Source organism: Mesocricetus auratus, unplaced genomic scaffold (genome assembly GCF_017639785.1).
Source record: "Mesocricetus auratus isolate SY011 unplaced genomic scaffold, BCM_Maur_2.0 Super-Scaffold_100029, whole genome shotgun sequence".
Classification (NCBI taxonomy): Eukaryota; Metazoa; Chordata; class Mammalia; order Rodentia; family Cricetidae; genus Mesocricetus; species Mesocricetus auratus.
The window spans coordinates 19,534,022-19,559,973 of record NW_024429210.1 but is presented as its reverse complement, the minus strand read 5'-3'; the positions used below and the strand labels follow the sequence as shown (position 1 = coordinate 19,559,973).

General features: G+C 41.2%; 1 protein-coding gene across 8 annotated transcripts in view; it reads left to right on the top strand.

The window, feature by feature from the left end:
- Eml6 (EMAP like 6) overlaps nt 1–25,952 on the top strand; it is a 251,358-nt gene that overhangs the window by 108,915 nt on the left and 116,491 nt on the right. For all 8 annotated transcript variants that reach the window (XR_005871731.1, XR_005871732.1, XR_005871734.1 and 5 more), the window contains exons 4-6: nt 12,284–12,382; nt 15,789–15,857; nt 25,738–25,923. Coding sequence is in view for 3 of the 8 variants with exons in the window: in XM_021227280.2 (XP_021082939.1) it covers nt 12,284–12,382; nt 15,789–15,857; nt 25,738–25,923 (354 nt within the window). In the remaining 5 variants the exon portion in view is untranslated. The remainder of the gene's footprint in view (nt 1–12,283; nt 12,383–15,788; nt 15,858–25,737; nt 25,924–25,952) is intronic.

Sequence of the window (25,952 nt, the reverse complement as noted above, 5' to 3'; positions counted from 1 at the left end):
GGCTCAGTAGCCCTGTTTTGTCCCACTGTCAGCATCCTATCTGGGTAAGGACTACTCCAAGCCTTTTGCACAGAGCTCAAACCCTACACAAATACTGTGCCTTTTGCTCTCAGGTTTTCACGTTGCCTCCTAATGACCCACTCGAAAGACTCTGTTCGATTCTACCTTGACGTCACTTTTTATTCTTCCGTCTTCCCTCCCCAGCTCCCTTCTAACTCCAGCAGTCACCCATTCCTGTGTGTCGATTCTTTCCTTTAGGTAACACCAACACAAGTCCCACCATGCCTCCATTTTCAGGCACAGCTCTTTAAATTCCAAGTCACAGCCATGCTTAATATAATCTAAACATTGTCTTAACTAATATTTTCATAATTGTTATTTGTTTGATGCATATTACCGTTTTGTCTACATGTGTGTTTGTGCGTCACATTCGTGTCTGGGATTCAGAAGGGCATCAGATCCCCTGGAACTGGAGTCACAGATGGTTATGGACCACTACATGACATAGGTACTGGGAAACAACCTAGGTCCTCTGCAAGAGCAGCAAGAACTCTGAGCTACTGAGCTATCTCTCCAGCTTCATCTTGACCTACTTTGAATCATTTTACAGTAATTAACGTTGTGGTATCTTCCACTGTTGTGAGAGCATTGGTCATTTTTCTTCCTAGAACTAAAATTGATATGAATGGCTAAATAAGAGTTAGAATGCATATGGCTATATAAACATAGGTGTAGGCTGATGTGTACACTCTTATGGATATCCTCTCATTTTTCTCTATCTGAGAAAATATCTATACCAAATTTTGTTATAAGTATCACAAAAATGCTATGCAATAGAGAAACCCAGCTTTAACTATGATTTCTTTATCCATTTTATTTACCCTTCTTTCATTTTAATCATCCATTTCCTTTTGGAGTCTTGCCTATTTTTCTTGAGGTTCTATTTTGACAGGTGGGGGCTGGATGGACTGTGTGGTTTTTAAATGCCAGTTAAGAAAAGTAACCTATTTACCCTGATGGGTTTTGTGGCTTGATGATGCTTTTTCCTTCATATCTGCTGAATTCTCTGGGCAAAGTTCACTGAAATCCAATAATAATGAGAAAATGACAAATTCCTCATTACTTATAATTGACAAAGACAATAGAAGCTCTTTTTAGGTAGCTGTGGGGCATGTCACTGTAAATGAAGAAAATAGATTTCTTTTGACATTTTTTTAACTCAGGAAAAATGAGTTTCACTGCTAGTGTTTGTTAACTGATTTTTCTATTAAAAATAATCTGAATAAAATTTACACATTCTAATTTTCTTATATTGATAAAAATGTTTTTTAATTTCTCAAATTATGTTTTATAATTTCTTTTTAAATTAATTTGTTTTTATTTTATGCACATTGGCATTTTGCCTGCATGTATGTCTGTGTGAGGGTGTTGGATCCCCTGGAACTGGAGTTACAGACAGTTGTGAGCAGCTGGGAATTGAACCTGGATTGTCTGGAAGAGTACCTAGTGTTTTTAACCATTGAGCCATATCTCCAGCCCTGTTTTATAATTTCTATTGTTACTACTCAAAATGAAAATTATGACAAAGATCTTTATTAAGGAAGATTCTAAAACCTCCAACTATTCTTTTTATATAGAACATTCCTATGGAAGCCATCTTTAGTGAAGACACTTGAAGAAACCCTGTTATAGCAACAAATGTACATTTGGCCATATGAGGCTCTCTGTCCTGCCATGCACACCATATGAGTATATACTTAGGCAGACACATTCTTTCTAAGGTGGTTAATGCTGTCATCTTGGCAGGATCTAGAAGCAGCCAGGAGACAGTCTTGGGGCATGCCTGTGGGGGATTATCTAGATCTGGTTAACTGGGATGGGAAGACCTACCTTACCTATGGGGGGCACCATTCCATAGACTAGGGTCCTGGACTGAATAAGAAGGAATCCTTCCCTGCCAAAGGACAGATGCTTCCTTCTCTAAGTTGCTTTTGTCAAGTGCTTTCTCAAGGCAGAGAGACAAGTAACTAAGATCGAAAACTGGTGCTGAGAAGTCAGGCGATTGCTGTGATGGTCCTGACCAAGTGGTTTGGGAGTATTTGGAACTGGTTTGTGGGAGGAATATAGAAGAGTTTGGAACGTGGTACTAGAAAAACCCCTGAGTGTTGTAAGCAGAGCTTAGTGTGTCACTACGGTTGGTGCATGGGATACAAAACTGCTAAGAGAGGCGTGGACAGTGGAGCTTTGGCTCTCAGGGCTTCAGACAGGAACAAGAGTTCATTTTTGGTTTTTGTTTTTGTTTTTGTTTTGTTTCAGGTTTTCCAAGACAGTGTTTCTCTGTGTGGCCCTGGCTGCCCTGGAACTTGCTTTGTAGAACTTGAACTCAGAGATCCTCCTGCGTCTGCCTCATGAATGCTGGAATTAAAGACATGCACCACCACCACCTGGCCAGGAACAATAATTCTATTGGAAACTAGACTAGAGCCATTTGTATGATACTCTAGCAACGAATCTAGCTGCACCTACTTGTGTCCTGACCTTGAGTGAAGCTGAATGCTGGAGTAATGAGCAACTTATCTGATAGAGCAGATTCCAACGCAGAATTGCATCCAAGCTGTGATTTGATTATTGCTCACCCCTCTTATCCCAGTCAGTGAAAAGAGGAACAAATGAATAGAAATAATAAAAATGTGCAGTTTGGATTCCAGTGCCTGGGGATTGCCTGGGGACTGCCACAGAGCTTCCCATCCTGGTGGGAGCCAAGCACCCCAGATCCCAGGTCTTCTCTTCCACCAACAAGACCAGGGGACCAGCAGCTTCAGGTAAACAAAGCCCAGCATCCAGGCCTGCCTTCCAGTGCCTGGGGACTGCCTACTGACTGCCACAGAGCCTCCCATCCTGACAAGAGCCAAGCACCTCAGATCCCAGGTCTTCTCTTCCACCAAAGGGACTAGGGGACCAGGTGGGAGAATATGCATCCCAGATTCCTGGGCTTCTTGTCCACTCACGGGACCAGGATTAGGACCAGGAAGAGAAGAACTACCAGAGTATTGGACTTGTTTGCACCCACCGAAAGGGAACTCTGGTCCCTTAACCACCAGACCAGTAAGGGGCTCTTTCTGCACCCACTAGAAGAAGAGATGGGAAAGAGACAATACAAAAACACACTCAGCAACAGAAAAGCAAATATGACACCACAAGGTTCTAGAGATTCCACACCAGCAAGACTCCAACATTCCAATGTAAATGAAGCAGAAGAGAATGAATGGCCTTAAAAACAACTTCATGAAAACGATAGAGGCCCTAAAAGAGCATATAGGAAAATCCCTCACAGAAATGGAAGAAAAAACAAACCAAAAAATGCAAGAAATGGAAGAAAAAAAAACCAAAAAATTCATAAAATGCAACAAATGAACGAAAAGATAAACCAAAACTTGCAAGAAACAATTCAAACAATGCAAGGATTGAAAACTGAAATAGAGACAATAAAAAAAAAACACAATCTGAAGGAAGGCTGGAAATAGAAAAGCTGGGCAAATGGTCAGGCACTACAGATACAAGCCTTACCAACAGAATACAAGAGATGGAAGAGAGAATCTCAGGTGTTGAAGATACCCTAGGAGAAATTGATTTATCAACCAAAGAAAATCATAAGTACAACAAATCCCGAACACAAAACATTCAGGAAATATGGGACACCATGAAAAGACCAAACCTAAGAATAATAGGTATAGAAGAGGGGAAGAAACCCACCTCAAAGGGGTACAAAACATATTCAACAAAATCATAGAAGAAAACTTTCCCAACCTAAAGAAAGACATGCCAATGAAGGTACAAGAAGCTTACAGAACACCAAATAGAGTGAACCACAAAAAAAGTCCCCTTCCATTCCATGACAAAACTAGATTCAAGCAATATATATCCACCAACCCAGCCCTACAGAAAGCTCTGGAACCAAAACTCCAACCCAAGGAAAATAACTCCAACCAGAAAAACATAGGCATTAGATAATCCCACTTTACCAAGAGCCAAAAGAAAAATGGGGTGAAATTCCACACATAATTCTGCCAACAACAACCATTCGAAATCAAAGAAGAATGAGCAATTAATATCATTAATTAATTAATATCATTAATATCCCTCAATATTAATAGCCTTAACTCACCCATAAAAAGACACAGGCCAACATAATGGATTAGAAGACAGAACCCATCCTTCTGCTGCATACAAGAAACACACCTCACCCTCAAAGACAGACATTACCTCAAAGTTAAAGGTTGGGAAAAGATTTTCCAATCAAATGGACCCAAGAAACAAGCGGAGGTAGCAATCCTAATATCTAACAAATAAGACTTTAAAATAAAATCAATCATACTCACTACAGGAGAAATCCACCAAGATGAAGTTTCAATTCTGAACATCTATGCCCCAAATACAAAGGCATCCACGTTTGTAAAAGAAACATTCCTAAAACTCAAATCACATATAAAGCCCCACACACTTATAGTGGGAGACTTCAACACCCCACTCTCACCACTAGACAGGAATACCAGAAAGAAACTCAACAAAGAAGCAAAGGGTCTAATAGAAGTTATGACCCAATTGGAATTAACAGATATCTCTAGAATATTCCATCCTAATAAAAAAGAATATACCTTCTTCTCAGTACCACATGGAACCTTCTCAAAAATCGACTACATACTTGGCAACATATCAAACCTCAACAGGTACAAAAAAATGGAATAACTCCATGCATCTTATCAGACCACCATGCGTTAAAATTAGAATTCAACAACAACACAAATTGCAGAAACCCTTCAAACTCATGGAAATTGAATAATGCACAATTGTACCATTTCTGGGACAAAGAAGAAATAAAAAAGAAATTAAAGACTTCCTAGAATTCAATGAGAATGAAGACACAACATACCCAAACCTATGGGACACTTTAAAAGCAGTCACAAAGAAGCAAACTCCCCCAGGAGGAGTAGACACAAGGAAATAATCAAACTGAGGGCTGAAATCAATAAAGTAGAAACTAGGAAAACAATACAAAGAATCAATGCAACAAAGAGTTGGTTCTTTGAGAAAATCAACATGATAGACAAACCTTTGTGCAAACTTACCAAACAGCAGAGTGTGAACATGCAAATTAACAAAATCAGAAATGAAAAGGGGGACATGACAACGGACTCTGAGGAAATTCAGAGAATCATCAGGTCATACTTTGAAAACCTGTACTCCATGAAACTTGAAAATTTAAAGGAAATGGACAATTTCCTGGATAGCTATCACTTGCCAAAATTAAAGCAAGAACAGATAAGCAATTTAAGTAGACTTATAATCCCTATGGAAATAGAAGCAGTCATCAAAAGTCTCCCAACCAAAAAAAGCCCAGGTCCAAATGGCCTCAGTTCAGAATTCTACCAGAAATTCAAAGAGCAGCTTATACCAATTCTTCTCAAAGTATTCCACATAATAGAAGCAGAAGGGTCTTTGCCAAACTCTTTCTACAAAGCTTCAATAACCTTGATACCCAAGCCACACAAAGACACAGCTAAGAAAGAGAACTTCAGACCAATATCCCTCATGAACATTGATGCAAAAATAATCAATAAAATACTGGCAAATCGGATCCAAGAACACAGCAAAACAATCATTCACCATAATCAAGTAGGTTTCATCCTAGGGATGCAGGGATGGTTCAACATATGAAAATCCATCAATGTAATCCACCATATAAACAAGCTGAAAAACAAAAATCACATGATCATCTCACTAGATGCAGAAAGAGCCTTTGACAAAATCCAACACCCCTTCATGATAAAAGTCTTGGAGAGATCTGGGATAACAGGAACATACCTAGACATAATAAAAGCTATATACAGCAAACCAACAGCCAACATCGAACTAAATGGACAGAAACTCACTGCAATTCCATTAAAATCAAGAACAAGACAAGGCTATCCACTGTCTCCATACCTTTTCAATATTGTACTTGAAGTTCTAGCTAGAGCCATACAACAACAAAAGGAGATCAAGGGGATACAAATTGGAAAGAAAGATGTCAAACTTTCACTATTTGCAGATGATATGATAGTTTACATAAATAACCCAAAGAACTCTACCAGGGAACTCTTACAGCTGATTAACACCTTCAGCAAAGTGGCAAGCTACAAGATCAACTCAAGAAAATCAGTAGCCTTACTATATACAGATGATAAAAGGGCTGAGAAAGAAATCAGAGAAACATCACCCTTTACAATTGCCACAAACAACATAAAATACCTTGGGGGACATGCTAACCAAACAAGCAAAAGACATGTATTGCAAGAACTTTGAATCTTTAAAGAAAGAAATTAAAGAAGCCCTCATAAAATGGAATGATCTCCCATGCTCTTGGATAGGTAGGATCAATGTAGTAAAAATGGCAATCCTGCCAAAAGCAATCTACAGATTCAATGCAATCCCCATTAAAATACCAGCACAATTCTTCACAGACCCAGGATAGGCAAAACAACCTTACGTTGAGTTGACATCCCCATCCCCCGACTTCAAGCTCCTAGTCCTGTAGTCCTGAAAACAGTTTGGTATTGGCACAAAAATAGACAGGTAGACCAATGGAATTGAATTGAACACCCTGATATTAACCCATACATGTATGAACATATGATCCTCAACAAAGAAGCTAAAAATATACAATGGAAAAAAGAAAGCATCTTCAACAAATGGTGCTGGCATAACTGGAGGCTGGCATGTAGAAGAATACGGATCGATCTATGTTTATCGCCATGCACAAACTTAAGTCCAAATGGATCAAAGACCTCAACATAAATCCAGCCACACTGAACCTCTTAGAAGAGAAAGTGGGTGGTACCCTTGAACGAAATGGTACAGGAGACTGCTTCAGTCTCAGTAGCACAGACAGTGAGGTCAACAATTAATAAATGGGACCTCCTGAAACTGAGAAGCTTCTGTAAGGCAATGGACACAGTCAGCAAGACAAAAAAGGCAGCCCACAAAATGGGAAAAGATATTCACTAATCCCACATTTGTCAGAGGGCTGATCTCCAAAATTTAAGGAGAACTCAAGAAGCAAGTCTCCAAAACACCAAAGGATCCAATTAAAAAGTTGGCTACAGAACTAAATTGAGAATTCTCAATAGAGGAGTCTAAAATGGCTGAGAGGCACTTGAGAAAGTGCTCAACATCCTTAGCCACCCGGGAAATGCAAATCAAACAACTCTGAGATACCATCTTTCTCCTGTCAGAATGGCTAAAATCAAAAACACCAACGACAATTTATGCTGGATAGGTTGTGGTGAAAGGGGAACAGCACTCCACTGCTGGTGGGAGTGCCAACTTGTTCAGCCACTTTGGAAATCATTATGGAGATTCCTTAGAAAAATGGGAATAAACCTACCACAAGAGCCAGCAACTCCACTCTTAGGCATATATCCAAAAGATGCCCATTCATACAACAAGGATGTCTGTTCCACTATGTTCATAGCAGCATTATTAGTAATAGCCAGAATTTGGAAGCAACCTAGATGCCCCTCAACCAAAGAGTGGATTAAAAAAAATGTGATACATTTACACAGTGGAGTACTACTCAGCGGAAAAAAAAAACAATGGAATCTTGAAACCTGCAGGCAAATGGATGTCACTAGAAGAAACCATCCTGAGCGAGGTAACCCAGTCACAAAAAAAGAGAAATACGGCATGTACTCTCTCATATATGGATTTTAGACATAGATCTGGGGAGTGCCAGCCTACAATCCCATGGCCAGAGAGTCTGGGAAATAGAAACTTCATTTAATGGCTGATGGAAGCAGAGGCAGAATCCCAAGGCTAAGCACTGAGCTGAATTCAAGAAAGCCAGTGACAGAGAGGGAGGACTGATGAGCAAAGGCATTAAGACTGGGCTGGTTTAACCCCCAGAAACAGCTGGCCTGACAAGGGTTAGCTGTTGAATCCCAGACTGATGGCTGGGAATCAAGAGATGGCTGGAGATCAAGACCCCCTGAATGTGGGTGTCAGAGAGGAGGCCTAGGTAATCTATTGAGCCTTGGGCAGTAGATCAGTATTTATCCCGAGTATACAAATGGACTTTGGACTCCCATCCAACAATGTGAGATGCACTCTCACCCTGAACTCTTGGAGGCGGGTCTAGGCCCTGCCCTGGATGATATGACAGACTATGGACATCCCCATGGTGGGCCTTACTCTCCCTGGGGAAAGGAGGGGATATTGGAGGGGTTGCTGGGAGGGTGTGGGAGGAGGGGAGGGGAAGGGAGAGGGACCTGGAATTGACATGTGAAGCAACCTTGTTTCTATTTTAAATTTAAATTTAAAAATAAAAAATAATAAAAAATGGAAAACAGAATGTGCAGTTTGATGTGCAAGTTCAAAAGCTGCTGCCGAGATGTGTGCTGAGAAAGGCCGAGACTGTTAGCAAGGACCCCTGCTCTGCAGGCACAATGAGAATGTGCCCTACCTGTGGGCAAGACTCCACTATTAAAGGCTCCAACTGTGAAAATGCAAATTCATTTGAAACAGTAGAGCTTTCACCTTGAAGGCTTCTGAATGGGTTCCCTGTTCCTTGAAAGAAAATGCCTAGTGTTTTCCCAAAGTTAGAATACAGAGACTGCTATAACTGTGGTCCAAGAAAGCCAGGCCCCATCTCAAGTCTGCACAGGTTTTAGCAGTGTTTTGTCAAGCATGAAAAAATGTAAGTTTCAGCCAGCCATGAAGTTTTCCTCAGAGAAACACTGAATTCAGGATCATGTCGTGCATTCCTGTAAGAAGGCCCTGAAAAGGTCACTGTGTAAAGCTGAGGCATCAGTTACCATGGATACCCCAGGATACTGGAGAAGTCACAACTATGGGACACCTATTGAGGACAACTTCAAGCACAAAGTGGAGCCAGCCCAGAAGAGCAAATTTGTGTGCTTCAGGTCACAAGCTAGAGGGTGGAGCCTCTGAAGTCAGACATGGGGTTCCAGATTGGTCTTTGCCCTGCTGGGTTTTAGTCTTTCCTTGCTCTGCTACCTTCCTTCCCCTGGATGTGAGAAGTATGCAAGAAAAAAGTTGTCCGGGGTTCCCTGTTAAAAGATTACTCGATTCTCTGGGAAACTCGGCCCTTATACCTTTTAACAGTGTTGGGACTGTAAAAGACTGGTGGGTATTTTTGATGTTGAACTGAATACTTTTGTATAGGAAGTCACTAGCCTGGGGGGAGAAGATGATGGTGATTTAAAAATGGTTTGGGTGAATCAGCTGGGAGATGGGCCTCTGGGTGTGCCTTAGAGAGACTAGACCAGGTTGGCTCTCCTTAACTGCAGGTCACAATCCCATGGGCTGGTGCCCTGGACTGAATAGAAGAGAGAGCTGTGAATGAGCATCCATGCTCTCTGCTTCCTGACTTTGAATGCATTGTGACCTTCTGCTACCTGTCCTGCCTCCTCCTTCCCAGCCATGATGAACCGTGTCCCCAGCAACTGTGAGCCCAAACAAACCCTCTCTTCCTTGAGTTGCTTTAGTCAGGTATAGCATCACAACAAGATGAGTAACACGTGCACTCTGAATGTGTGAGCCCATATACTTCCATATTACCATATTCAAAGTCATTTGATTTGTTATTTCACTTAACTCATACAGTTTGACAAAGTAAAAAGTAGTTTTGTACTCATTTTACAAATGAGAAAACTAAGATTTATGAAGGCTAATTAATTTTTCCAAGGTATTTTATTATTATACCCATACATTAATACATCTCTAGTATCTCATCTCTAACCTGCTCAGCCCTAAATACAACCCAGGCTTAAGCATCATTGTGGAAGAGGGGACAGAAAGATTTTAAGAGCCAGACACTGTAGAAGACTACAAGGGAACTGTGTCCTCTGGACACAGCAGGACAGCTATACATTCGAGCTCACAGCAGTTATAACAGCATACACAAGGCTTATGCAAGCCTAAACCAGACAAAAGTCCTAATGTGGAGAGGGGAATGGAGCATTAAATTCTACCCCTTTCTACGTGGTTGGAGGTTGTTAGCTATTGGGAAAAAAGAGTGTAGCCCCTGGTAAGTCAACCATATTCCAGTGTATGACCACTTATCCAAGAATTTGAGGCAGCAAAAATTAGTCTTGATTGGTGGAAAAATTCAAAGGACACAAATTTGGGCAGATGGAGAAGGTAAAAGTGGATATATAATCAAAATACATGTACAAAATTCTCAAAGACTAATAAAAATTATTTTAAATTTCCAATGTCTTCTGTTTAGCTAATTAGGAAACAAATAAGCCTAGTTTACTTTCTCTGAGCCAAGACCTGTAACATACAATTCTGTCTCCTAAGAGGTATTCTACAGGAACCCCTGATTATGGTGTTACAAATACCTGTATATGATACTTTTAATTTGGCTTATAATTAAAAGTTGACTTTGACTTTGAGGACAAGAAACTGATATGTACTCAAAAGATTTAGAGGAGTGCAGTAACATATAACATATTCCTTTTTTAAGATTATATATGTTTAGTCACTTTAAATGTTAGTAAAAGTAAGAACAAAATCAGACTCTTTTATTGGCTTTTTTTCTGTATGTGTGTCTTAGTTAGGGTTTCTATTACTGTAAACTCTTGTAAAGGCAACTCTTATAAAGGAAAACATTTAATTGTGGTAGTGGCTTGCAGTTCAGAAGTTTAGTCCATCATCATGGCAGAATATGCACTGTGCAAGCAGACATGGTTCTGGAGAGGTAACCGGGAGTTCTACATCTTTTTCCACAGGCAACAGGAAGTAAACTGAACGAGGCATAGCTTGAGCATAGCAGACCTCAAAGTCCACCCCCATAGTGACACACTTCCTCCAACAAGGTCATAGCTACTTCAGCACGGCCACCCTCCTAATAGTACCACTCCCTATAAGCTTATAGGGGCAATTAAAGCTAACATAATGCTTGCCGGGCGGTGGTGGCGCACACCTTTAATCGCAGCACTCGGGAGGCAGAGGCAGGCGGATCACTGTGAGTTCGAGGCCGGGCTGGACCGACAGCTTCCAAAACAATACAGAGAAACCCTGTCTCAGAAAAAAAAAAACTAACACAATGTCTTTGTCAGACTCTATAACTTGTACAGTGTGATAACGAGACTGTGGAATTCATAGATGCCTAAATCTGACAGTAAAAAAATATTAAGGAGTCAAATATGTCATATATGATGTCTCATTTCTGTAATCTCAGCATTCACAAGGCTAAGGCAGGAGGATCACCATGAATCTGAGGCCAGCCTGATCTGTAGAGTGAGTTCTAAGTCGGTCTGACCTGGAGTGAGATCCTGTGTCAATTTTCTTTTTAAAGACAAGATTTCACACTGTAGTCTACCCTGGCCTGCAACTCACTAAGTATCCCAGGCTGGCTGTGGAATTATAAATCCCCTGCCTTATTGGAGCAAAGATTACAGGTATGAGTCATCATTCCAATCTTTTATAGTAAAAACTTTCATGATTATTAATTCCTGCCTTCAAGCTGTGTCTGACTTGTCAGCAACTTCACAAACTGCACATTTGAATTGAAAGACCTGAGGTAATCAGGCTTCAGGCTGAATACCCCGGTGATGTCCCGAGCCCAATGACCAGACAGCTGGATGCAAACCACAAGAGGTTTATTGTTTACATAGGTGTCTGTGGGCGATTCAGCAGCTTGGCTAACTGAACGCGCCAGGCCCTAGGACAGCTTTCTTTTTATATACATATTTTTGGCAAGCAAAGTAATAGGGGTATTGTAAAAAGTGGAGCTATTGCAGGTGCAGATCTGGGCAAGCAATAGGGATATTGTTAGAACACGGGAATAACTCATCCTCCCTGGAGAAACCACAAGGTCAGATTCACACTTATCTCTACAGCCTGCTGGTGTCCTGTATTAGCACTCTGGATCAGATGTTCTTTTAATCAGACCTTGTTCCCTGCATAGGGGAAGGGACCTTGGGGAATTTTCCACTGAGGCGACCTTCTGAGTCTCAAAAAGGGAGGGTGTATTGAGGTTTTTCAGGATGTTATGGTGAAATGAAACAAATGGGTGTAATCTTGTAGGAGTGAAATGTCTGTGTAATCTATTGGAAGCCATCTATAGTAATATCTTTAGTTTGGGATTAGGATGAGTTTTGGTTCAATGTGTAGTCCCTCATAAATAATCAGTAACTATTTGTTGAAAGTAGTATTAATAGTAGGAAATCTTCCCATTGTTTCAGGTATTAAATTATTCTTTCTTTCTTTCTTTCTTAAGCGTTTAGCCTCTGTGGGATTGGATGCCAAAAACACAGTCTGCATTTGGGACTGGAGGAAGGGAAAACTTCTGGCCTCAGCTACTGGCCATTCTGACCGGGTAAGACCTTTGTGGTACCCAACAATGCAAATTTCAGAACTGTGAAATAATTGCCATTTTATATCTTTGAAAGTAAACCTGCCATATTTTGATTTTCCTCCTACATGTTCAATGTACAAACGTGATTTCCTTATGATTAGTGGCTAACTGTTGTTATTGCTTTTCATAAGCAAAGCAGATTTTCAGTGCTGGCATTTGGCTTCTTATAAACTCAAAATAGAAAAGAATTTGAAATTATGGTTGCTTAGGTATATCCATTGACTCATGGAAATGGTTATTATAAAATATTCACAAAAATATTATTATAAGAGTTTGTATTCTATCTGGGATTCCTTAATGCTACATGTAAACTATGGTCTGTTTGTCTTTCATACTGAATTTAGTGTGATCAGAATTACTAGCTGACAAGATAAGGAATTAAGTAGGCATGCTACTGTTGCTGTGACAAACACCTAAGAAAATAAAAGGGGAAGGATTTACTTTACCTCATACTTTCAGTGATGTCAGTCCTGGCTTGCTCAGCTGCAGCCTTCTGGGGCATTGGTGAAGCAGTACATTTTTGGCAGAAGGGCTTGACAGAGAAAAGCCTCTCATCTCATCAGGAAACAGACAGGACAAGAAGCCTGGAAGTCATGCGCCCTTCACAGGTACCCTATGCACACTGGCCCACTTCCTCCAACCAGGCTCTATCCTCTGGTGAACTCCGCTCCAGCGGCCTGTTCAGTAGGTGAAGTTAGCACCCATGAGCCAGAGGTGCTCAACATGTGAGCCTTTGGAGGTCACTTTGTGCCTCAGCTGCAATTGTGCTCAATGCAATGCTTAGGTTACCAGTTCTAGATGTTGCGTTCTATTGCTCACGCTGTGATCCCATCACCTGGATCCTGAAAGGCGAGGTGAGTTGGATTGGTACATGAGTTCCCAGTGATCACAAAAGGTGGACCTGAGACCTAGTATACAAAATTGTGATGCCACATTTGAATCTGCTGAAAGGGCAATATTTCATCCAAGATATTCTGTAATTAACTACTTCTGTTTCTGGTCTAACCTAAATTAATATGTTGTATGTAATACTTGTTAACTTGTTACCTTGGGGGAAAATAGAAGATTAAAGTTGAAAATATTCTTCATTGGTGTTATCTACTTAGAAATAACATTACCCTGGCTTATGTGTAAAGTGTTTTGTCAGGTTGTGGAATTTCTATTAAACTAAATTTGCCTAAGTCTGCCTTCTGTCCCTGAATATAGACTATAGACCTTGAGTCCCTGAATATAGAAGTAATTGTACTTTGGAAGGTAAACAAATCAAAAGCTTAATTTTAGAGCATACTTTTGTAACCTATAGCCAATCACAGGCAGCGACCCATGCCTAAAGAAGGCACACACCAAGGTTAATTTGTCTAACTTTCTCTCTTAGCATTGCTGAATACCACGTGGTGTGCTTGTCTGATTTCAGTGACTGTGCCCCTTTGCTCTGTCACGTTTAATAGTTAGGAGCAGATTGTTAATTTAGTGAGAATTTGTTACTGAAGACGCAGCATAAATACTTGCCAAATGAAAATTAAAAGAGAGTGGCTATGTGTGTGTAGATAGATAGATGATAGACAGATAGACAGACAGACAGATAGATAGATAGATAGATAGACAGATGATAGATAACAGACAGATAGTAGAGATAGATAGAGAGATGTGTGTATACGTATATGTATGTATGCCAAAAGGAATTTATTTACAGTTTTACCCAAAACAGGAGGGAGAAATTCTCAGTATATCCCCATCTTTTACCATAGCACTGTTACAACTTTGGAGAACTCAGGCCAGAAGCCTGGAATTCTGTATATCACTAGGCAGGGAGATGAGTCTTTGCCTATGCCAGGGGCCAGGGGTTGGGGATGACTGTCCTTCACTCTAACATGATATTTCTGTAGGGAGCTGGAGGTGAAAAAGACAGTCTTCAAAAACATATCCTAATTCTTAGGACTCAATTTCAATGTGATCTAGAATGTTCTGACAGAATATACTGTTCACCCAGACCCCTTAATCTGTATCACATAGTTTATTGTTTATTACTGATGCCTTGGTACCAGCCCGAATAATTGGTTGCTTTTGGTTAACATCAAGAGATTATTTTAGTGGCTAAAATACTTTTTAGCATGTATTTACTATGCTTTATAGTCTTCAAAATTATTTTATCCACATTATTTTAATTGACTTCATAACAAAACTAAGCCTGTGTTGCCAGTTTTAGAGAAGATGAGATAAAGGCTAAAGATATTGAAACCTGGATGAACTCCGATGCTAAAATGGACACAGACCGAATCCTTTCCCTTCAGACCTCTCTCTGTAGTCTGTTATGTCTTCCTCCTGAATGATAGGGAACTGACAACCTGTGCTCTATCTCTGGTCGAGCTGTTGGCTCTGGCAATTAATCCTTCCCTTCCTTCCTTCCGTCCTTCCTTCCCTTCCTCCCTCCCTCCATCCCTCCCTCCTTCTCGCTCTTTCTTTTTCTTTCTTTCATTTTTCATTGTGTGTATGTTTATTCTGTTGCTTTATGTGAGTGATAGATAACTTCTTCCCCTAACATAATGTTTTATTATCTGGGAATTTAATACAATGCACTTGCTTCCCATTCCTTTCTATTGGCACTTTACAGAATGCAACCCATAGGCCACCTGCATCAGAACATTCTGCAATTTGTTAAATGCCAGGAACTGCATTCTATGCCCATACCTTGTACAGACCTTGCATGTGCATATTTTCAACACTCATGATAGGTAGTGGGCTTTAAGGTTGGCAGAGGGTATTTTCTGTCTTCTAAATGGAAATAGAACTCCATGCAAACTGTCTCAGAGTTCTTCATAGGAAATGAAAAATGGTGCCAGCTGGTATGTTTTTAGTTTTTTTGAGAATTGAAAATATAAGAGTCTTTGGGAGTACAGTGAATGGTTTCAAGGACTGGGGTAATGTAGTGCCACCAGCAAAATGACTTCTTTCTCACCTTCTGTTACAACTGGGCAGTTGCCCACATTGAATTATAGCTAGCCATTAAACACTTTATGAAGTAAAATGTACTGTTTTGTAATTCTTCCAGATTTTATTGAAAAGCTATCTCCAAAGATTTTTGTCAGTATTATGAAGAGTTCCAGAAAATTTGATTTTAAAAATTGCCCTAATTGTCAGAAGTTATTTTCTACAAATGGAAAAATCTAATATATGACACCAGTTGCACTCAGTGACTAAGGTTAATGACTTGTCTCCTTGGGCTGAAGATGAGAAATCATGAGGGGGCGGGGCGCCAGCACGGCTTCTGAGAGCGAGGCCTCCACCTCCATCTGCACCGCCCACGTGAGCAGCACATTGGAATCTTTGTCGTTCACTGATCTCTGAAGAGCATTTCATTTCTTGACAGATTTTTGATATTTCCTGGGATCCATATCAGCCAAATCGAATGGTCAGCTGTGGAGTAAAGCATATAAAGGTACAGTAACTTTTTCATTTGTGTGTTTATGTTGGACTTCTTGCATGAAAAAGATATTAGGTGTTGATATAGGGGATTTTTGGATTTCAAGTGCATGAAAATTTTTCCTGCATATGTCTGTGTGAGGATGTTGGGGATGTTGAACCCCCTGGAAAAGGCAGTTGTAAGCTGCCAAATGGGTGCTGGGAACTGAACCCTGGGCCTCTGGAAGAGGCACTACTCAACTGCTGAGCCATCTCTCCAGCCCTGTGTGTGTGTGTGTGTGTGTGTGTGTGTGTGTGTGTGTGTGTGTGTGTGTTGAGACAAGGTTTCTCTGTGTGGCCCTGGCTGACCTGGAACTCACTCTCTAGACCAGTTTGGTCTTGAACTCAGAGATCCGCCTCTGCCTCTGCCTCTGCCTCTGCCTCTGCCTCTGCCTCTGCCTCTGCCTCTGCCTCTGCCTCTGCCTCTGCCTCTGCCTCTGCCTCTGCCTCTGCCTCTGCCTCTGCCTCTGCCTCCTGAGTGCTGGCATTCAAGGTGTGTACCACCATATCCAGAAATACGGGTATTCTGAAACATGGAATTTTAGAGCCAGGCAGTGGTGGCGCATGCCTTTAATCCCAGCATTAGGGAGGCAGAGGTAGGTGGATCTCTGTGAGTTCGAGACCAGCCTGGTCTATAAGAGTTAGTTCCAGGACACCCTCCAAAGCCACAGAGAAACTCTGTCTCGGGGGGGGGATCATGGAATTTTAGAAGTAATAGGCAACTGTAGGTTAGTAGTGAAAGAACCAAGCTTCCAGTCCAGCTGCCTGTTGGGCACTTTGCTCCAGCACCATGGTTGTGTGATTCTGAAGCACAATCCCATCTAAGTTAATCTAAAGACATTGAAAATAACTAATAACTTCAGGAGTAAACGAACTAATTAAAAACTAATAATGAGGAATAACATGCACTATTTAATAAGACATATTAGAAGTTATAATTAAAATGATATACATTAAAAAATTAAAGCAGTGAAATACACAATTGTATGGCAGTTTTGAATATAGTAGTGTCTCTAACCACTGATAGGTACTAAAAATATCTGAATGAGGAGATTAATATTACTTCATACTATACACAAAGTAAATTCTTAGCAAATGAAGTGTGACATATTTAAGGGGACTACACAGCAGCTGGAGGAGCGTGGTGTTTTCCTGGGTGACTCAAAAGAAATGACTGCTTTTCAGGGAGGCATAGACCAGAGAGCAGCTGGGACAAGTGTAGTTTGAGGAGGAGCTTATGAGAGGGAATGCTGTTGATGGTCTAGGGCAGCTGCAGGCTTTCTCCTCTCCACACAGGCACAAACACCATCTAGTTCCTATGTTATTTTATAGAGTTACACTTTGTGCAGAGTCCACCAGGGGGCAGAAGAAAACCAGGTCAAAAGAACAGCTACATATCTGGGTACATTTCCATCTTTGTCCTTAGTACAAAATTTAAAGACATCAGCAAAACACTGATGGTTGGAAAGATGCCTTTGAATTGCTGCAGTGTGGAACACAGCCTCAGTACACCTTCTGTAAAATTGTGTTACTTTATTTAGGCCTCATCCCCTACAAAAAAAATGCTTAGGTAAATATGTAACTGCTCTCTGTGCAAAGGTCGTCTTCTGTGTGTAAGTGAAGAGAGAAATTATACTGATAAAATGGTAGAGATATATAAATATTCAAATATATTCTGTATGTCCTCTCTCCCGAGAAAAACCATATACTAGCAAGTATAAAAGACAAACGTAGTAGACATTAGTGTATTCATGAAATATAAGGACTTTTGAAAAATCCACAGAATAGATAATCAACAAAAATTGGAACAATGCAATAGATTCAAGAAAATGCTAACTCACAGAGAATATGAAATTAAAAATAATTGAGTATGTTAAAATCATGATTACATTGTACCTGGTGTTGACAAGGATTCAGTGAAGGGTTACTCCTAACCCTGATTGTGGAGGGATAAGTTTAATCTCTCTGACCAGAAGTTTGGCAGTATTTATTGATAGCTCTAAAGATGTTGATCCTCTCTGGTTCAGTAGTTTCATAACTTGGAGTTGCTCCCAAGTGAATTGTGAGGAATTTGAACCAAGAACTGACTCATTGATGAGTAACTTCCCAATAGCAAATCCAAGGAGAAGAAAACCTGAGATTGCCCAGCTATCCCTGGTGGTTAAATAAAACATGCTACATTCTTATGATGCTGTGTATATATCATTGTGAATCATGGTTTCGATGGCTACTTAACCAATACTGGGAGATAATTCAAAATGAGTTTTCCCTAGAGAAGTCTATTTTGTCTACAGAGGAATGGGTTTCTGTAACGTGTAGTCTTCCTGTCATCTGCCTAGGACCTACCCCAGTTAGCCACTTGGGTCCCGCTGCTGTCTCAGCCCCCAAATAGCACACAGGGCGCTATATTAATTATAAGCTGTTGTCCGTTTGCTTGGTTTCTTGCTGGCTAGCTCTGACTGAAGTATTTAACCCGTAATTGCTAATCTAAGTATTTCCGTGTGGTCTACTCTTACGGGAGGAAGAGTCCGGGAATGCTACTTCTCCCGCGTCCTACATCGTGACTCACTGTGCCTCTCTTCCTCACAATCCTCTTCAACTCCTAGTCCCACCTATCTTGCTTCCCTATTGGCCAACAGTGCTTTATTTATATATACACAGAAGGACTTCCCCCATCAGGTTTCACTATGGCATTTCCATAGTCAGTATGCTTTGTTCTAACTCATTCCCTCCCTCAGAACCTTCCCCACCTGCTGGCCCTACTGGTTTTCTTCCTCCCTGGACTCCTTTTCCTGCTTTCATGTCACTAATTTACCCACCCTCCCTAACCCTTTCCTGCTCTCCTGACCCTCTTTCTGGTTCCTTAACCCATCAGTACACATATACAAATATAAACTTTTAAATCTAGGTTCCACGTATGAGAGAAAATATAGACTTTGTCTTTCTGAGATTGGAATGCCCCCCCATGGCTCTTAAGTTGGATGAGCTGCCTGTCATCCCTGCCCCCAAAGATGGATATTTAAAAGGCACCCTGGCCTTTAGAAGTAGCAGCAGAGAGCCCCTGAGCTTCTCTTCATGGTGTCATCTAGTCCTGCTTGTTCTCCAGTTTAAACATGACCCCCCCCCGCCGTGAAGCATGTGGAAAGCTGGGGACACACTTGTATCCCTGGGCTCATCAGCTTTGCTGCCTTTTGCTAGTCACTCACGTCCGCACGCTAGCTCACGACCGGTCAACAGCCTGTCACCAACTCTGAGAAGGCATAGCGGCTCTTCCTCCTTTGCCCCTGCATTCCTTAGATCTGTTTTTGTTTTGGAATATCACCAAACGTTAAATTGTTGTCTCTGGGTAGAGTTAATGGATGACTTCAAACTTTTATATTTTAATCTGTAAGTTATTCGGAGATAACAAGTGTTGCTATGTACATGTTCTAGTGTGTGAGTGCATACTTCTCCAGGCTAACTTTCTTCTTCATGTCCCCAATGACGTAGGCTCATTCTTCCAAAATTCATCAAGTTACACTGAATGGTGGGTGTATGGAACCAGTAAGGCCACAATGACGTTTCCTAAAATGGCTGAAATGCTGGCAGACATAAGATTCTAACACAACCTCCAGCTCCCTGTGTAGACCTCCTCTTGAGGAGCCACCTCTTTCAAGATCTAGCTTAACTTTTCTCGAAAACCCACATTTCCTGGATTCTAACTGGAAGAGCTGCTTAATGGCATGTTCTCCAGAGTCCCCTATGTTTCCTTCTGTGCTTGTTTAAACTTTTAATCAGCTCCACAAATACACAGATAAAATCCTAGAGCAGTGTTAGGAAAAACGAGGTTACTCCTTACCCTGTTAAACTTGTTTAGTAGGTTTAGGCATTTTCCCTACATCTGTACCTAAGTGGAATAACCGGTACATATCCACAGCCATCCCCATCCCTTCTTAATTCTGCTTAGGGATGAATCTATGATACGTTTTTAAAAAGATTTCTCCTTATTCTCCATTATGTGTATTTATGTGTCTTTGTATGTCAGTACAGATACCTACAGAGATGCTGGATCTCTGGAACTGGAGTTTCAGGTGGTTGTGACCTGCCGGATGTGTGTGTACACTAGGAACTAAACTCATGTCCTCCACACAAACGTAACAGTCATCTCTTCAGCCAAAATTGGTTTTACTACGTTATTTTTACTTTTGAATCTGCCTAAACCCCACATTAATGAAGAAGAGGTCCATTTCAAAGTTAAGAGCAGGCAGCAATCTATGAATATAGCAAAATATCATCAGGAATCATTTCATTGACTTTTTTTTTCTTTTTCTTTTTTGCCAGTCATCTTTGGTTCTATCCTAGGTCTCTGGGCTATCCAGCATCTGGGTCCTGGCCCTCCAGGCAGTGTCAGGGGTGGGCTCCTTCCCATGGCATGGGTCTTAGCCTGGACCAGTCATTGATTGGCCACTCCCACAATTTCTGCACTACCTTTGTCCCAGCACATCTTGTAGGTAGAACGAATTATAGGTCAAAGTTTATGTGGCTGGGCTGGTGTTCCAGTCCCAAGACTGGAAGTCTGGCCAGGTTACAGAAGATGGTTGGTTCAGGCTCCATATCTCCCATTGCTAGGAGTCTTAGCTAGGGTCAGAGATTCCTGGGAGTTTCCATTGCACTAGGCTTCTAGCTCATCCCAGAGATGCCCCTAACTCCAGTTGTCTTTCCCAGAACCTTCTTCCTCCATCTTTCCCCTACCTTATCCCTCCTGTTCCAATACAGACCTCTCACCTATCCCTCTGTGATGTCTATTCTGTTCCCCTTCATATTGAGATTTATGTGTGTCCCCCTTGAGTCTTCCTTGTTACTTAGCTTCATTTGGTCTGTGGATTGTAGCATGGTTATCCTTTACTTATGGCTAATAACCACCTATAATTGAGTACATACCATGTTTGCTTTTCTGGTCTGGGGTACCTCACTCAGGATGATTTTTTCTAGTCGTATCTATTAGCTGTCAAGTTTCATGATACCATTGTTTTAACACTGATTAGTACTCCATTGTATAAACATATCACATTTTGTTTATCCGTTCTTCAGTTGAGGGACACTTAGGTTGTTTCTGGGTTCTGACTATTACAAATGAAGCTGCTATGAACAAAGTTGAGCAAGTGTCCTTGTGGTGTGGTAGAGTATCCTTAGGTGTATCTCCAGGAATGCAATAACTGGGTCTTGAGGTAGACTGATTCCCAATTTTCTGAGAAACCCCCATATTGGTTTCCAAAGTGGCAATACAAGTTTGCACTCCCACCAGCAATGGAGAAGTGTTCCCCTTGCTCTATATCCTCTCTAGTATGAGCTGTCACTTGTGTGTGTGCTTTTAAATTTTTTATTTAAATTAAAAACAATCTTATTTTACATACCAATCCCTGTTCCCTCTCCCTCCTATCTTCCCACTCCTCCCATCATCTCCCCATTCCACCCCCCATTCACTTGTCAGAGAGGATGAGGCCTCTCATGGGGGATCATCGAAGTCTGTCATATCACTTGGGGGAGGGCCTAGGTCTAGGCTGAGAAAGCGTCTCTCCATAGAGAAGGGACTCCAAATAGCCAGTTCATGCACTAGGAATAAATACTGATTACACTGCCAGAGGCCCTATAGGTTGCCCAAGTCCCTCAACTGACACCCCCATTCAGGGGGCCTAGTTAAGTTTTATGCAGGTTCCCCAGCTGTCAGTCTGGAGTCTGTGAGCTCTCACTTGCTCAAGTCAGCTGTTTCTGTGGGTTTCCCCAACATGTCTTGACCCCTTTGCTCATCACTCCTCCTTCTCTACAACTGGATTCCAGAAGTTTGGCCCAGTGTTTACCTGTGGATCTCTGCACCTGCCTCCATCAGTTACTGGATGAAGGCTCTATGATGACATTTAAGGGAGTCATCAGTCTCCTTATAGGGGAAGGGCATTTAAGGTACCCTCTCCACTATTGCTCAGAGTCTTAGCTGGGGTCATCTTTGTGGATTCATGGGAATTTCCCTAGTGCCAGGTTTCTTGCTAACCCCATAGCGGCTCCCTCTATCAAGGTATCTCTTTCCTTGATCTCCCTCTCTATCCTTCCCCCCAACTTGATGTTCCTTATCCCTCATGTTCTCTTCTCCCTCCCTTTCTCCCCTCCTCTCTTTCCTACCTCCCCCTCCATGCTTCCAATTTTCTCAGGAAATATTGTTCCATTGCCCTTCTGGGGGGGAGGAGAGGGTCCATGTATGTCTGTCTTAGGATTCTCCTTGTTTCCTAGCTTCTCTGGGATTGTGGATGTAGGCTGGTTATTCTTTGATCTATGTCTAATATCCACTTATGAGTATATACCATGTTTGTCTTTCTGTGTCTGGGTTACCTCACTCAGCATGGTTTCTTCTAGTTCCATCTAGAAGATTTTAAGATGTCATTTTTTTTTACCACTGAGTAGTACTCCATTGCATAAATGTACCAACTTTTCTTTATCCATTCTTTGGCTGAGGGGCATCTAGGTTGCTTCCAGGTTCTGGGTACTACAAATAATGCTGCTATGAACATAGTTGAACAGATATCCTTGTGGTATGAATGTGCATGTTTTGGGTATATGCTCAAGAGTGGAATTGCTGGGTCCTTAGAGACTACCATACTGATTTCCAAAGTGGCTGTACAAGTTTGCATTCCCACCAGCAATGGAGGAGTGTTCCCCTTGCTCCACATCTTCTCCAGTGTAAGCTTTCATTAGTGTTTTTTTGTTTTAGCCATTCTGACAGGTGTAAGATGGTATCTGAGAGTTGTTTTGATTTGTATTTCCCTGGTGGCTAAGGATGCTGAACATTTCTTTAAGTGCTTCTTGGTCATTTGAGATTCCTATAGTGAGAATTCTCTGTTTGGATTTGTACCCCATTTTTAATTGGTTGATGTCATTTCTTGAGTTCTTGGTCAGTTGACATCAGAGAGATTTTACCCAGCAACTGATTAAAACAGATACAAAGACCTACAGTCAAACATTAGGCAGACAGGGAGGAAGGATTATGGGAACCAGAGGGGCCAAGGACACCTCAGGAAAACTCACAGAATCAACTAACATGGCCTCACAGAGGCTCACAGAGACTGAACCACCAGCCAGGGAGCTTGGATGGGACTAACCTAGGCCCTCTGCATATATGTTACAGTTTTGTAGCTTGGTCTTCTTGTGGCACTCCTAACAGTGAGAGCAGGGGCTGTCTCTGTCTCTGTTGCCTGCTTTTGGGACTCTTTACTCCTACTGGGTTGCCTTGCTTAGCCTTAATAGGAGAGCAGGTGCCTAGTTTTACTGAAATTTGATATGCCATATTTGGTTGAAGAGAAAGGAAGAGGAGTGAAAGGGAGATGGTGAGGGGAGTGGTTGGGAATAGGGATAAGGAGGAGAAGAGTGCTTGTAAACAACAATAGTTAAGCAGTGTCTGCTCCACTGGTTTACAGCCAATAAGCCTACAAATCTGTGGGTAATGTTCCGCCTTCTGCAGTCTCTCATCATAAAAGAAAAGGACCTGGGAGACTCTCCAGGGTCAGGTAACCTCCAAAGTACTGTCTTGTTCTAACCAGGTTTGTATTACAATCTGCCAATGGAAACTGAGAAGATAAATGGTGTCTTGTCATTTAATGGGGCATGGTTAGTCCAAAATACTGCTGTTTGCTACATGAAATGGTTCTCAAGAAAAGAAAACTTATTCTCCTTTTTTCCCACAGAAATCTCTCATTTTTGTTGGCATTTATATATGCCTTTTAAGAGACTCGTTTGATGACTTGAAATGTTTTATGTAGGTGTTAGAACCTTCTGATTGGGTGATTTCAGTCAGAAAATCATTTATTCACACAGTCTCAGGATAATTATCTATTTTTTTGGTAATTGCCGTGTAGAAATATTTAACTCAGGCCAGAGGTGCATGTCTCAAGTAAAAAGACAAAATAGCTACTTTCCAGCCAATCTTCACACATGAGAAACCACAAGGAGGGGAATGTCTGCCTGAGTGTCACCATAGATGTAAGTTCAAAGGAATGTTTCTTCATCCCTTGTCCATTTGTGTCCAACAGTGTGACCAAATCTTGTATCTAATTAGCTTTTTCTCCCCAAATTTCTTCATTCCTTTTGTACTTATTTCAATACCTTTTTACAAAAATACTGTCCAAAGAAACACCACACTTGGCTCAGCTAAGAGCATTTCAAATAGCTGAACACATGCTCTCATCTTTGCCATGGTCTATCTGCCCACATCCCTTCCCACCACCATCATGTTGGTTCAGTCAACCCAGAACTACATCCGTCAGTACCTAGTTACTATGTATGCTCTGACAGGACCACCATTTTTCCTTTCCTGCAGGCACAAAATATTAAGGTAGACACTAAGTTTTTCCCTCATAGGTTCCGGCTCTTAGAGTCATGTAATCTTGCTCTCCTGGGTGAGATGCAATTTCTTGCCTGCCATGAATCCAAATCCTATTCTTGTTCATTCCATGTAATGCAATTTGGTTCCTGTAGCTTCATACTGGACCTGCCTCTTGAATGTATTGAGTATAATCTGAATATGCTGTCACAAAATCCTTGCCTGTTGTTTCACATGCCCTCTTCTTTCTCAGTGAGGGGTTCTCAAAACAGTGATCCAGGTTTTAGTGGTTTCTGGTGTGTAAACTTGACAGAATCCATGTCTGTAGCAAAGTACTTCTGCTTGCCTTCGCTCACTTCCATCTGGAAACAGTAACAGAGTCTGTCCTCACCTATGCTCAAGTGTGTTATGAGATTAAACAACAACTGGGGGAAGCACTTGGAGACTGTCAGGGCTGTGTAGAGGCACCAAAGTTATACCGGTTCATACATTAGAAACTGCGTCAAGGAAAAATACTAGATTTCTGTGTGGCTGTGGGCATATCCCTGCTATTACCGACAAGTTGTTCAAGCGTTATGATCTGTGCAAATAAAATGGAGAGGCCTGGGGGATTATTTGACTTTATGGAAATATCACGTGTATTTAGTGAACAACTGTATAGTAAAAAAAATTGTAACACTGGTTAGAAAACAATTATTTTACTGCCACCATGTTCTAACCAACTCCACCAAGCAGCCTACAAAGCAATTTTAAAATATACATACATATATTAAAACGACAAGATGAATGCTGGGAAGTGGTAGTACATGCCTTTAATCAGGAGGCAGAGACAGGCAGATTTCTGTGACTTTGAGGCCAGCCTGGTCTACAGAGTGACAGCCTCCAAGACAGCCAAGGCTACACAGAGAAACCCTCTCAAAAAACAAACAAAAAATGGCTAGATAATATGTTACACTAACATGGTATTCCTAATTTCAAGTTTTCTTTATGTAATGCATCAATGTATGCACATACACATTACATTTTTAGGCAGAGTCTTGTTATGTAACTCTGGCTAGCCTAGAAGTTTCTATGTAAACTGGTCTAGCCTCCAGCATGCAATGGTCCTTTTTCCTCTGCCTCCCGAGTGCTGGGTTTACAGGCGTGTGCTGCCATGCTTGACTTTCTTCTTATACTTACCTATAGTTCTACAACGACTCTATACTCATTTGACAAAGGATTAAACAAAAATGTGACTCCCCTAACCTCATTCTGTGGACACTGGAGTCATCTTCCATAATGTCACTAAACATTAAAGTTTTGAAATTTTTGAGCTTTTAAAGTTTAAAGATATCATTGTGGGTTTTTCTCATGCTTCTAGAGGTATGCAGACATGTTTTGCGGTTGTCCATTGTCACTGAGAAACAATTTGTTTATGCTTAGTTTAGATAAAGTGTATTCTGTGAAATTACTGAAAAATGCAGGTGATGGGATATTGTACTCTATTTTGGGTTATATTTTTATTACTTCCTAGTTTTGGACACTATGTGGAAATGCCCTGACTGCAAAAAGAGGGATATTTGGCAAAACAGGAGATCTGCAGACTATCCTTTGCCTTGCATGTGCCAAAGAAGACGTTACATACTCTGGTGCTTTAAACGGGGACATTTATGTCTGGAAAGGGCTCACCTTAATCCGAACTGTTCAAGGAGCACATAGTGTGAGTATTACCATGTGGGGCTTTGGGAT